This window comes from Saitoella complicata (genome assembly GCF_001661265.1).
Source record: "Saitoella complicata NRRL Y-17804 unplaced genomic scaffold SAICOscaffold_5, whole genome shotgun sequence".
Lineage (NCBI taxonomy): Eukaryota > Fungi > Ascomycota > Saitoellomycetes > Saitoellales > Saitoellaceae > Saitoella > Saitoella complicata.
In genome coordinates, this window is record NW_017566996.1 from 577,667 (window position 1) to 590,873 (window position 13,207).

General features: G+C 51.2%; 7 protein-coding genes across 7 annotated transcripts; 4 read left to right on the top strand and 3 right to left on the bottom strand.

Moving 5' to 3' along the window:
- The first annotated feature begins 18 nt into the window (after window positions 1–18).
- SAICODRAFT_29466 (uncharacterized protein) lies at window positions 19–2,759 on the top strand. Its single transcript, XM_019167418.1, has one exon. It carries the CDS (start codon window positions 74–76, stop codon window positions 2,528–2,530), a length of 2,457 nt encoding a protein of 818 aa, XP_019025975.1. The 5' UTR covers window positions 19–73; the 3' UTR covers window positions 2,531–2,759.
- On the bottom strand, window positions 2,726–3,292 carry SAICODRAFT_53893 (cytochrome b5; the record flags this gene model as incomplete). Its single annotated transcript, XM_019169243.1, has 2 exons — window positions 2,726–2,898; window positions 2,953–3,292. The coding sequence occupies 2 exons, from the start codon at window positions 3,290–3,292 to the stop codon at window positions 2,726–2,728; spliced, it is 513 nt and encodes a 170-aa protein (XP_019025976.1).
- Window positions 3,293–3,596: 304 nt separating this feature from the next.
- On the bottom strand, window positions 3,597–5,203 carry SAICODRAFT_24100 (uncharacterized protein; the record flags this gene model as incomplete). Its single annotated transcript, XM_019166751.1, has 2 exons — window positions 3,597–5,080; window positions 5,140–5,203. The coding sequence occupies 2 exons, from the start codon at window positions 5,201–5,203 to the stop codon at window positions 3,597–3,599; spliced, it is 1,548 nt and encodes a 515-aa protein (XP_019025977.1).
- Window positions 5,204–5,364: 161 nt separating this feature from the next.
- On the top strand, window positions 5,365–7,333 carry SAICODRAFT_70034 (major facilitator superfamily transporter). Its single transcript, XM_019170530.1, has one exon. It carries the CDS (start codon window positions 5,667–5,669, stop codon window positions 7,197–7,199), a length of 1,533 nt encoding a protein of 510 aa, XP_019025978.1. The 5' UTR covers window positions 5,365–5,666; the 3' UTR covers window positions 7,200–7,333.
- A 330-nt stretch (window positions 7,334–7,663) lies between these two features.
- SAICODRAFT_228687 (RTA1 like protein) lies at window positions 7,664–8,636 on the top strand (the record flags this gene model as incomplete). The annotated part of the gene is made up of 2 exons (XM_019166656.1): window positions 7,664–7,854; window positions 7,899–8,636. The coding sequence occupies 2 exons, from the start codon at window positions 7,664–7,666 to the stop codon at window positions 8,557–8,559; spliced, it is 852 nt and encodes a 283-aa protein (XP_019025979.1). The 3' UTR covers window positions 8,560–8,636.
- On the bottom strand, window positions 8,637–10,110 carry SAICODRAFT_207734 (uncharacterized protein). The gene is made up of 2 exons (XM_019166321.1): window positions 9,932–10,110; window positions 8,637–9,877 (listed from the first exon to the last, which is right to left on the bottom strand). Exons 1-2 carry the CDS (start codon window positions 10,019–10,021, stop codon window positions 8,714–8,716), a joined length of 1,254 nt encoding a protein of 417 aa, XP_019025980.1. The 5' UTR covers window positions 10,022–10,110; the 3' UTR covers window positions 8,637–8,713.
- A 44-nt stretch (window positions 10,111–10,154) lies between these two features.
- SAICODRAFT_70036 (uncharacterized protein) lies at window positions 10,155–12,285 on the top strand (the record flags this gene model as incomplete). The annotated part of the gene is made up of 4 exons (XM_019170531.1): window positions 10,155–10,247; window positions 10,304–10,680; window positions 10,735–11,178; window positions 11,226–12,285. Exons 1-4 carry the CDS (start codon window positions 10,218–10,220, stop codon window positions 12,283–12,285), a joined length of 1,911 nt encoding a protein of 636 aa, XP_019025981.1. The 5' UTR covers window positions 10,155–10,217.
- Window positions 12,286–13,207: the final 922 nt, after the last annotated feature.

The following is a 13,207-nucleotide window of genomic DNA, read 5'->3' on the forward strand; positions in this document are numbered from 1 at the left end:
TTCTTTAATACTCGAAGTAATTATTGCTCTATTGTCCAGTCAAGCCATGCATTTCAGCTGTCACCGTCCATGCATGTCTACGTTACCGTCTGGGGAAATAATTGTCTACCGGCATAGGGCAACCGAGTTCGAGAAGCTGGGCGAGTTCCTCGATCCGAAGTCAGTGCGCCGTGTAGCGATCATCGCCATGGCTTTCCTCGGCTGGGGCATCCTTGTAAGGCGCCCCGGCGTGCTCTTCGCCCGAGCAAGGGCTTTCCACTCGTCTCGCCCTGCCGCATTGCAGTCAGAGCTTCGAGTTCTCGCAGCGGAATCGCCAGACGCAAAGCCGGCACTCATCTTGCAATGTAGTACACGACAATACATATTCAACTGCGGCGAAGGTACTTCACGTTCAACAGTGGGGAAAACAATTAGCTTGACGACGGCGAATAATCTCTTTTTCACCCACGCAGGATGGGACCGAGTGGGAGGATTACCCGGGTTCCTGATGACCATTACAGAGGCAGGAAATAAGGAGATTACCTTGCACGGCCCCAAAAATCTGACGCACGTCCTGGCAGCAACTCGCGGATTCGTTTTCAGGACGGGTTCGAACGTGCAGGTCAATGAATACAATGATGACCAACCAGAGCCGTTTTCGGACCAATTTGTCAAGATTACGCCCGTGGTTATCCACCCTGAAAATGACGGAGCAAGTACAGGGTCTCACGATTGTTCCGCCGGTACGTCACGCAGGCTTAGGGTGAACGCGACGGAGGTCGTGCGGAATATGTTCCCCCCGAGTAAGATATGGGTGGAAAAGGGACCCGATGTAGATCCAACTTACAAAGGCAACACACGGAATCGAGATCTTGAACAAACGTCAAAAGATCATTCCCGTGTTGCGTATGTCATTGAACACCATGATATACCGGGCAAGTTTGACGGAGAGTTGGCCGATAGCTTGGGTGTGCCAGGCAAAATTCGCAGAGACCTGTTACGGGGAGAAAGTATCACATTCATCAGCACGGTTACAAACGAATCTGTTACGGTGCATCCACACCAGGTCGTGGGACCCCCGCGCAAGGGTCAAATTATTGTGATTCTTGACGTCCCTTCGATCAAGTACTTTTCCTCGCTGATGTCTAGTCCCGAGCTTGCTTCACTGAAGGAGAAGAAAGAGAACGTTGCATGCGTTGTGCATCTTTTGGGCTCAAAAGAAGTTTTGACAAATCCCGAGTATATTGCTTGGGTCCGCAACACCTATGGGCCGGAGACTCAGCACCTCGTTTCCTGCCCCGACTACCCCACCAACTGCGTCAACTTTTTCGCAGCGACAGCGGCTTCGGTGAGGAATTCTGTAATCGACCAGAATATTTTCCCTGTGCCGTGGTATGACGATACTCCACCAAAGCCCATCTCTTGGGAAGGCTGTAAAACGGAAACTTTAGTGTCTGACCAAGTCTACCGTATTTATCCCATACCCGAATGGGACTTCAACAAATATCCCTATTTCCGACGCATTCCACCGCGGGGACGTCAGGGCAACCTTGAGAAGGCCCGAAGGCTGTACGAAGACTTGGTCGCCAGGGAACAAACCCGAATGCAAGCCGACCATGACAAGGAGCCCGGCACGGATGTCGAAATTGTCACTCTTGGTACAGGAAGTCAAAAGCCGGCGTTAACTCGAAACGTATCAGCTACTTTGATCACGAGCGAGCAGGGCAATTACTTGCTTGATTGTGGCGAGGGAACCCTGGGTCAGCTTACGCGTTTATACGGACCTGAAGAACTCCGGAAAATCCTACGTGAGCTACGATTTATTTTTATATCCCACGAACACGGCGACCACCAGCTTGGTTTGATCGGTCTGCTGAGGGCGGTCCACGCTGTCAAGGACCGCAACGATCCTAATCGGCTGCTGTTGATTACTCCACCACAGCATCTCCGGTGGCTCCGCGAGATTTCACAAGTTAGCGAATTTGGACTGAGCAGGTTCGACTTGGCAACGTGTCATGAGTTTTTACCGAATGAAACATCTAAACCTAAGTCGTTCAGTGGTACAAAAGCTCTTGCACTGGTTGAGACCTGCTATGCACGGCACTCCTATTCGTCGTTCTGTATCGCTTTGACGCATCCTTCTGGGTGGAAGATTGCGTATTCTGGCGATACACGTCCTTCAGACAACCTTGTTAGAATCGGACGGAATGCGACAGTCCTACTCCATGAGGCAACATTTGATGACTCCAGAAAGGCGGAGGCCGCCATGAAGAAGCACTCAACGACGTCAGAGGCCATCATGGTTGGCAAGGACATGAATGCCCGGTTTACCATTCTCACGCATTTCTCGCAACGCTACCCGATATTTCCGCAGTCTACCAAGTTAGCGAATGTGGGCATTGCGCATGATCTAATGAAGGTCAGGTTGACAGAGCTTTGGAAACTGCCGCACGTTGGAAGAGCTATGATGAAGCTTGGGTTTGTGTCACCGCACGAGGAAGGAGAAGAAGAGGAAGCCAGAAAAGCCTTTGCGGAGGAGGCAAGAGACTAAATAGGAAGATGAAACTCCCCACCGTCAACGCATCTTGAGCAGAACGCTTCGATGATGCAATACCGCTATTGCAATGGGCCGAGGCAACAGTAAAATTCAGCCGCCATCAAACGCTCAGACGTGATGCCAGCTCTTGCAAAAATAGACGAGGGTTAAAAATACACTGGACTCGAACGCTCCTTCTCAGATGGAACCTTATTCTTTCGCAAGGCCGGCCTTTTGCGTAGGCTTCTGTCCCTCTTCCACCAGTGCACCAACGACCTGGTACTTGTTCTTGAAGTGTGCTTCCCAGTCAATCAATGCAGTTTCCTCCTCTTCCGTCAGATCCTCCAGCTTGTCGATGGGCTCCTCCATGGGTGTGAGCATATCTGGGAATCTTCCGTCAGCACAGTAAATATATTATTGCTCTGGGGAACACGTACCTTCTTCAAAGCTCCCCTTTGCCAACCCTCTACTTGCGTCCCTCCCGGCAAAGTTCCCATAAGGTCCTTGAGGTCCGTAGAACTGCTTCCCAATGCTGACATCAAATACATTCCCCCTGATGGCCATGAGAATCTTCTTGTCTTCAACGCCATTGAACTTCTTAAGCTCCTTGGGCGTATAGTAAGTGAACACTTCGGGTGTGACAGGCGCCGGCGGAAGAGGAGCCTTGCGAGGACGGAGCTGGTAGTAGGCAAGCGCGAAAGCAAGGAGGAGGAGGAAGACGTTTCGAGGATTCGCACCGAAAGCAGGCGCAACTTCTGGCTGTGGTACTGATTCCATTTTGCGAAATGGTGGTGATGGTCGATGCTGGTCGTTGACGCCTGTTGGACCCGGACAGACCGAATTCGGAAATCGGTTCAACGTTACATCCCGCCCCACGACCGACGACTCTTCCCCCGGAGGTTTATATGAGATTAGGGGACGTCCAAATGTTTGGTAAAGGACTAGGGAATATCGCAGAGTACATCAGTTTTACAGCACGCTCCATTGGGAACATCTTGAAATCCAGAGGAATGAGGTTGTAAAAGTACACAGTCGTATCCATAATCATACACACCGAGCTTCCAACGTCGTTCAAAACGCCTTAGATATGTCCCTCAGGGTGCTTCGTCAACTCCTTTGCCACCGATATAACTCCGCCCAAACCGTATCGTACCAGAGAATCACCAGCCAACGCCCCACAAACCCAAACGCCATTTGCCAATTCCCATCCCCTTTCCAAAATCTCTTGCTTGAAACCATCCCGTCCAATCCACCCCTCCGGATCTATTACTCCCATTTCATCCCGCAATGACGGCGAAAGCCAATTCATCTTTATTCTCCGGCCGGTGAAAGGTTTGATCGCCTCCACAAGTCTCGTAGTATGTTGTCCATTCTGCAATCGTATCGTACATCCCAATCCTTCATTCACCTCTTTCACAAGAAGAACTTCGCCGTTTGCAATTCCTTCATAGGGTCCAGTAGCACCATGTCCCGTAGCAAAGTATTTCATATGCTGATATAGACGCGAGTATTCGGGATATGCTTCTGGATGGCACGCTTTTAACGGACTCGGCCTGTTGAGTGGATCCCAATAGTACATATGGACCAACGGCCGATTTAGGGGCAGGGTGGTGATATAATCCGCTGCAGAGAATCCCGACCCGATTACCAGGACTGGCAACGGAGGTAAGGTTGGAGTCGGAGGCAGAGTAAGCGCAACGCCGCTGTCGGAAGAAGTGTCCGGGGGATATTCGTCTGCAGGGCCATACGAGGCGGAAGCCAGTTCGGAGAGGATGGCAGAATCATATAGAGTACGACCACGGGGTCTATCAGCGTCATTATCGACGTACGGCGCAACGGTATCCGGTGGTGGACAGGGATGTGAAAAGAGACCCGACGCTAGCACTATATGTTGACACCGGATCAGATCCACCTTCTCTCCGCATTGTACAGATACCAAGAAGCCAGCACCATCATCCCGGACGATGTTGGTCACAGTAAGCCTGGAAAAGACGTTCTCTTCAATACCAACTTTCTGCGGATACATCGAATAGTACCGTGCCACATCGCTCCTTCGTGGTCGCATGAAGCGCGGCATCTCAGCTTCGATATGCGTTTCGTAAAAGTGACGAAAAGAAAATCCGGGCAGCGAGAGTGTCTCTGCATAACTCAGCGTGTGCGCATCATCACCCTTCTCCTCATACCCGTCCAATACGTCACTCCACTGGCCCCCTGGTAGTGTACTGCATCCAACGACGACATGATCCATCTTGTATCCTGGATCGTACTGATATCGTACCCGCGTGCCGGTTGCAACGGGATCAAAGTCGATGTCGACATTCGGCTGACTCAGGGCGTCCACGAGGACGTTGGCCTTGTGGGCCGTCGATGAATACGAGATACTCGAACCGAAATGGGCCGTTAACGCGGGGAGATCATCCATTGCGTCGTACAGAGGTTGATCCTTGGATGCATCGAGCTTCGTGTGTAGCAGGCGATCAGGATGAGGTCCATTCGTGTCTGGGTCATAGTACGGTAAGTTTCCGTTCAGAAGAAACGACAGGTAGAGCGCCGATGGTCCCGAGCCTGTAGTGACGATGTCAGTACACGGTGGTCAGATGTGAAAGACCGCGAAACAGTCTCACCGACGACGAGGGTGTGGACAGAGGCCGGTAGCCGGCGAAAGGAACAGTCATGATCTGGAGGCATAACAGTCGTAAGAGAACAGAATGGATGCGAATCTACTCCATGGTCTGGTCTTTTTTTTATTCTGATCTGGTGGTTTCGTACGAAATCGAGTGGTAAGATCCGCAACCCGCGCTGCACTCCGCACAAAACCTCTCCCGCTTGTGCGATTTTGCGCAGGCCAGGCTGATATCGCGGGAGTTGATTGATTTTGCGTTCAAGGAAACAATTCTAGATATTCATAAGAGGGTATCGTTCACGGTGATGTCGACATGTCGGTGTTGTCGCGGAGCTCGAGCTTGGGAGGATACGTGCAACGTTAACGTTGACAGCTGCCTTGTCGTAATGGGTGGAAATATATATAAGCGACAAGCCGATATCGGGCTGAAAACCGCACCGACGAGAAACCGCTCCATGACCGTCAACGTGCTCTTATAAGAGAACTCGACCACTCGAAGACGATGAGAGTAACTGTACGGCTCCCATCATGGCTGCCCCATGCAAAGCAGCGGCTGTCGACCTCGAAGAAAAGGCACAGTTAAGCCAAGAGACCGCTATCGATATCGTCAAACCGCATTCCGTATTCAGCGATCGTGCAAAGAAAGCAATCATCTTCACAGCCTCCATGGGCGCATTCTTCTCGCCGTTGTCAGCAAACATATACATGCCAGCTCTGACGACCATCGCAAATGATCTGAACATCAGTAACAGTCAAATCAACCTGACCGTAACGACCTACCTCATCTTCCAGGGTATTGCACCTTCGTTCATCGGTAACTTTTCGGACACTACTGGAAGGAGGCCTGCCTATATCGTTTGTTTTACAATCTACATTATCGCCAACATCGCACTTGCGCTCAACAATTCTTATGCCGGTCTACTTGCCCTGCGCTGCTTACAGTCTTCCGGATCGTCTGGTACTGTAGCTCTGGCCACTGCCGTCGTGGCCGACGTTTTGACGTCTTCCGAGAGAGGAACGTACGTGGGCTACGCAAGCATGCCATCTATCCTCGGACCAGCTCTCAGTCCCATTCTCGGAGGCGTGATCAGCGCCAAGCTCGGCTGGCACTGGATCTTTTGGTTTTTGCTCATTTTCACTGCGGCCTATCTCGTCCCGTTCTTGATGTTCTTCCCTGAGACGTGTAGGAAGGTCGTGGATGATGGGAGTGTGTTGCCGCCACCATCGAGCTGGAGCTTGCTGAACGTCATGGAACAGCGGAAAGCGAGAAGGGAGAGTACGAACGCGGCCGTGCTGAAAGCTCGGATCCGAAAGCCGAGTTTGCCCAATCCATTGGCCACGCTTGTTATTGTCACAGATAAAGAAGCGGCACTTCTTCTCATCTCAAACGGACTACTTTACGCATGCTATTCCGCCATTAACGTCAGCACAACAAGCCAGTTTGAGAAAATTTACGGATTTAACAGCATACAAATCTCTCTCATGTACCTCCCCATCTGCGGCGGCTCCATCCTTTCAGTCATTACTACTGGCCGATTTCTGAACTGGAACTACAGAAGACACGCCCAACGCTTGGGAATTACAATTGATCACAAGCGCCAGCAAGACTTGACAAACTTTCCTATCGAGCGGGCACGCTTGGAGGTGGCCATGCCTGTTCTCTATCTTGCTGCGGTGACCATTATCGCCTACGGCTGGGTCATGAGTGCGCATGTCAACATTGCCGGTCCGTGCATTCTTCTCTTCCTCATCGGTTACGCTCTCATCGCCGGGAACAACTGTACGAGTATCCTCATGGTGGATTATTATCGCCATAAACCAGCAACGGCTACGGCGGCTAATAACCTGGTGAGATGTTTGATGGGGGCAGCAGCCACGGCGGTCATCAACCCCATGATTGAAGCGATGGGTATTGGATGGGCAATCACCATGATCGGATTACTCTGGATTGCAGTCACACCGCTGTTGTGGATGTTGATGAGGTGGGGTCCGAGATGGCGGGAGGAGAAGACGGAGAAGCCGAGGCGTAGGAACGACAGCGAAGGGGAAGACAAGAAATGATATGTGAGCTGCATTGCAATAACTGAACATGACGACGAGAACTGACAAATGCACGACAAGCAAGCGCTACAATGGTGGCGGTAGCTGCGTCACCGTTACGTCTATTTCTGTGTACGCTGCACCTCGTAAGTCGCAATAGCTGTAGATGAGTACATGCCATAGCTGCGACGTTCCGTCGGGCCTGCAGAAGAGAGCTATATACCGGTAGATCAAATAATCTTTATCGTTCCAAAATATGATCAAAATAAATTTGGTAATGCAGCGGAGGTACTACGTAGACCTGCCTCGTCCTTTCAGGGTTAGGTTGACTAGCGCACGTATCCGTATTCGGGCCACCACAGAGGTCACACGGCCGATACGTCGATACGTCGGTAATTCAAAAACCGTGGAGAGTTCGCCTGTCATATAAAAGGCATGTCCTTCCCAGTCATTCAGTCGGCGGGCATCATCTTGCCACAGCCAGCATGGACGTCACGATTCATACTGCTGCGAATGGCTCAGTCATCGACATCGAATACTATCAGTATGAGCCTTCAGCAGGCGCAGCATGGACATTCGTGGTACTCTTTGGGCTCGCTACTGTTTTCCATGTTGTTTTGTTGTTTATCATTCGCGCCTGGTACTTCATTCCTCTCATTATCGGAGGCGTATGTGAGTGATCCACCACCATCCTCTCCCAAAACCCCTTTTCACGCGAAGTCCAGGTGAAACCTTTGGATATTTCGGACGGGCTTGGTCGCATCGTGAACCAAACTCGATCAAACCATGGGTCACGCAAGAACTCCTCATCCTCTGCGCTCCTCCTCTCGTAGCCGCAACTGTTTACATGATCTTGAGCCGACTTGTGCGCGCTCTCCAAGCCGAACCCCATTCTATGATCCGACCTGCACGAATTACGTTCATATTTGTCTTTAACGATGTCGTTACATTACTTACACAAATTGCCGGCGCAGGCGTCCAAGTCACCGGAGATCAACACGTTATGAACATCGGGAAAAAAGCGGTGATAGCTGGACTGATGATCGGCATATTTGTCTTTGCCCTCTTCATCTTGCTGACGAGCAAGGTTCATGTCCGGTTGAAAAAGCATTCTACACCCGTCCTGAAGCAGAATCCGCATTTACGATGGAAGCGATACATGTGGATGCTGTACATTGTAAGTGTCGCGATCATGGCCCGAAATGTGGTTCGAATTGTCCATTTCGCAGAGGGCAGTGAAGGTTGGGTTTCGAGACATGAGGCAATGATCTATGTATTCGATGCGTTCTTGATGTTCCTGGTCCTGGCAGTTCTAATTGTTCTTCACCCTCAAGTCATAATTAGGAGGACTCGTCGTTTAGCTGAAGAAGTGGAGCGGTAGGAATTCTCTGGCGATACAGCCGCGTTGGGTGTCGTCGAGGCGGACAACATACCCCTCACAGAGAATGAGAGTCAGGGAGACCGTTCAAAGTTTAGGTAGATACTAAAACATGACTCTACCTTCATATCGAGCAATGCAACGTTCACGTCGTTAACTATCCTACCTCCTCAATTGGCCACTCTATAGAAGCGCGGTCTTCTTCGCACAAGCACTCATACACTTCGCTCAGGATATGCTCAGCCCAGCCAGCGAAAATCCAAACCTCGCCAAGTTCATGCTTCATCAAGACCAGAAAATGTGCTAAAACTACTAGAGGTGCTACTTGCCGCTCTTCCAACGCCTGGGAGAACTCCGGCGGGAGGCTGTACGTCCACTTGAAAAGAATATGTGCAAAACGATTGTTGTTATCCGTGCCAGCAATGCCATCGCAGATGGCAGTGAATGATTCGGTTAGACTGTCAACCGCGCTGAGATATACAGAGAGAGACGGGTCGTGGGTAGCTCGGGAGATCACAAATTCTCGGAGCAGCTCCATTTTCTCTCGATACGGTAGCGAATTCATCTCCTCGGGCTCCTTTGGTGTCAAAGCCTCGCCCTGAACTATTGGCGCAAGGAGACCCGAGTGAAACTGATCCTCTTTGAACTCGATAACTGACCGCACTCCTCGTAGTAGCGTAAGCCAAGACACATGCTCTGCCTCACCAAAAAAGAGGTAATCTCCTGGACGAGGTCCCCTGGCAAAGGATATGAAACACAGAAGGACCGAGGAAACCCAGACAGCGTCGCAATTATCAGCTGTGAGGTTTGATAGTGAAAGCATCACTGATTGCAAGCCGGACGTGTGACGGTGGTCGGCTTGTGCGGTATACGATTTACATCGATCGGGATGTAAATGAGCAAGGTGTAAAGCGGAAAGAGCGAGAATAAGATGCAGTAAGAACGGCGAGTTATGACCCATTTTGGGTACGTCAATTTTCCAGAATCTTGATCTGCCATCCTTCCCGCTGAAAGTGAGAGCGGTTGAGGTGATGAAGTGGTGCTGCAGCTGGAGGTCGGAGAAGGAGAAGCCTGGAATACCGAGGACTTCCGCCGGGGCCGAAGTACAAGATGGGCATGTTTGTACTCTCGCGTATGGGATCGTAGACCTCTGGAACGGATATAAGATGATCCTGCGACCTGGTTGGCTATTGTCTGATCCGGTACGAGGTAGACCCACGGCAGTCGCAGGCGACTCGACGCTGGCGGAAGCCGTGACAGTGTAGTCGCAAGTAATCATGTGATTGTAGCAGTTTGCGCATTCCGGTTTTGTTTCGTCACACTGTTCAGCGTCGAATCAGCAAGATGGTCTCGCAGCTCGTCGTATGGGATCAACCTTGATGTGCCGTCTCTTACAGTTGATACAACCCAACCGCGACTTGCGATGCGACCGTCGTCCAGCGACGATGTTGAATCGTTTCTCCATAGCTTCCAAACAGTAAGTTGTCTGTTACCCACATATTGGCCGAGCTGCCCAGGTATTCAGAGTTCTCGATACCGGTAGACGTCGGTCCGATCTCGGCGCGAAACTCCGAGTGAGCGCCGACGTTGACCGAAGAAACCTGAACACCAACAGATCAAATCCATAGGTTTCGTTTGAATACGATGACTGGTTGAAAGAAATGGCATGCTCCAATTGCAGGCAATCGAAGGTTCGAGTGCGCTTTACCGATCTGTTATACCGTTTTCTGACGATCGTCTGTCGAAGGTGCGGTGTGATTCTGCCGGTGATGGCAAGTCCTGCTCGAGATGCAACCGTCTCCAATCGAAATGCGAAACGGTAGCCGGTTTCAGGAGAGTGAGCCGGGTTCAGAAAGTTGCCGAGTTGGAACGTCAAGTGCAGCATCTGGCAACCATTGTAGCGCAGCAGCACAGTGAACGCACGACAACACCGGCGGCCGCGGACAGGCCGACATCGCTGCCGGCCCCAACGCCCCAGCTGTTATCAGCAACTTCCGTACGGTCAGAACCACCCAACGGGCCTTCACCGCAATCGCTTTTGACCTCGCTTCCGGCGCCCGCAATAGCACGGTCCATCGAAGGGATCGAAATCAGCTCCGAGCGTATTCATTCGTTCTTCCAGACGTATGATGCTCTCTCTGTGGATACTCTATGGGCTACGTACTGAGCGCTCTGCAGGTTCTTCACGTTCTACCATCCCTTTCTCCCCTTTCTTGATCCGTCGTTCTCCGCGGACGCCTACTATGCATTGTCGCAACCTCTGTTCTGGGCAATTATTGCCGTCGCAGCTCAACGAGACCAGACTACGCCCTCCATCATCACCTCAATCGCACCGCATGTGGTCAACCTCGCATGGAATACATGTATGAGCCCTTCTCCGCCGACATGCGCCAATATCCAGGCTTTGCTGTTGTTGAATCTCTGGCCATACTGGCCGTACAGACCGTGGAAGGAACATGCCTATCTGTTTGCGAATGTAGCTATCAACTGTGCCATACGAATTGGACTTCACCGACCAGGCAATCCGGGAGACTTTAGAAGGATGGGGAATGAGGTGATCGGTGGGGCAGATTTCGGTGAAAGGTTACGGACATGGGTGGCATGTAACATTGTCGGTGAACTGTATGTCTTTGGAGAGATCGCAAGTCCCTTCGCTAACCCACTCTCAGCGTCGCGTCTGATCTCGGCCATCCTCCCTTGACATCCCTTTTCGATTGGACAGTTCAACGTGTCTGTACGCCTGCTTCGCCTGAAGCGTCACTCATTCCTAGAGATATAAGGCACATGCTCTTGATTATGCGTTTCAGTAACCGCGTATCAAAGACAATGTTCAGCAACCTTGCGGATCCTTTCGGTTTTCCTTGCGAAACCGAATGGCCGGCGTTGATGAACCTACTCGAAGACGAAGCGCATAATCTGGAGGCAACATTGAAGGAGGAACCTCTTTCGCATTGGACAAGGATCATCTTTCATAGCGCGCGATTGTATCTTCATGCGTTCAGCCTTCTTTCTCCTCCATCCTCGCCTCGCAGGACCGAGGCTCTGTTGAAAGCTCATGCCGCAGCAGCACAGTATATCTCCACAGGTATCACTATGACTACGGATAGCAATCCGATGATAGAGCCTATGCTCTGTGCGCCGATGACAGTTCTCCGACGTGCGTCCGTCGCATCCTGTATATTGCTGCGTGTTCATTCTTCAAAGCTCGAAAGATACGTCGATGCCACGGCAGGTGAACTCTTCAACACTGCGTCGCAGATCGTCCGTCGATGTTCGTTTAAGTCGGGAGACGATCTGACCCGCCATGTGGATATGGTTGCACAACTCTGGCGGAAGCGTATTCCGTCGTCCACCGAAGCCAATGGCGAGAGCCCAGTGGGGAGAAGACTTGCGCAGTACGATGACGAAGACATCGTAATGAGAGTCAGGGGAAGAGGAGCAGTTAGTGTGATGTTCGATTGCCTCGCCTTGTGGAGGGACGATATCAGGGAACAGCAGCGGACGTCTGAAGTTGCGCAGCTGCCTACGGAGCCGCGTGAAGACTATATAGCCACAGGAGCGTCGACGTCGGACATGGAGACTGCGGAGCAGCTTTTATCGATGGGTAGCACGGCAGCACATGCAAATACGGTTGGGATGGTAGGTATGGATGATTGGCTATGGGATCTGGATTTCGACTTTGGTTTCGGAGATTTTACGAATATGGCGCACAATGGAGGATCGCTTTGACAGAAGGAGGGGTCAGCATATCAATACAGTGTTGAGGGTGACGGTAGTATCTACATGAGTTCGTAGGCATTGGCAGAAGATGGCGACGATTCCGCATACGTCACATGTTGGAGTGCACAAACGCATTGCGAGCAATTGAGGATGCGAACGCCGTACGAGCGAAACACAGTACGTCTTACCAAGATGCACCCCCATTTTGACGTTCTTTCGGTGCCCAATCCGGTAATTTAGCCCTGCCCGCGCGTGCGGCGAACGTGGAAACCGACCTGAAAACGCCCATTAAAAAAGGTGAAATCAGTAAAATTGACCCGGCAAATCTGTTCTTTTATATTTCAGGTTTATTCCTTTCATCTTTGAGCCCCCTCACACCTCAATTACGTGAGATATCCCCTACTCTAAGTCGACGTAGGGGTAGCACGAGCGCTCGCTGCCAGCCGGGCCTCTCCACCCTCCCCGGCCCACACCCCACCCAGACTGTTCTTGAAACCCGGGGAAGAGAATGTCGAGATTTGTTCATTACCATTCACGTACACACCTGCAATATCTCCCATGTTTTTTACCCTCTCGTCCTCAATCTTTTCCCTCCCGTCTTCACCCTTTTCCCAGAGTTGTGTACCTGAATGTGCCGCCGTCGGCGCTTTCATTCATTACCTTTCCATTTCCGGCGTTTGTAAACAAAGAGCATGTCACCCGACAACGTCGCAACAACCCATTTCATCGCGTCTCCCTTCTTGTGCTACTATTCATGTACACACCTGCAATATCTCCCATGTTTTTTACCCTCCTGTCTTCAACCTTTTCCCTAGGGTTAGGGTTAGGGTTAGGGTTAGGGTTAGGGTTAGGGTTAGGGTTAGGGTTAGGGTTAGGGTTAGGGTTAGGGTTAGGGTTAGGGTTAGGGTTAGGGTTAGGGTTAGGGTTAGGG

Excerpts from the sequence above, each read along its gene's own strand:
- SAICODRAFT_29466 (XM_019167418.1), top strand. The coding sequence starts at position 74 with ATGTCTACGTTACCGTCTGGGGAAATAATTGTCTACCGGCATAGGGCA.
- SAICODRAFT_70034 (XM_019170530.1), top strand. The coding sequence starts at position 5,667 with ATGGCTGCCCCATGCAAAGCAGCGGCTGTCGACCTCGAAGAAAAGGCA.
- SAICODRAFT_207734 (XM_019166321.1), bottom strand. The coding sequence starts at position 10,021 with ATGGAGAAACGATTCAACATCGTCGCTGGACGACGGTCGCATCGCAAG. Across the intron at positions 9,878-9,931 it reads GTAAGAGACGGCACATCAAG|TGTGACGAAACAAAACCGGA; the intron begins GTTGATCCCATA and ends GACGCTGAACAG.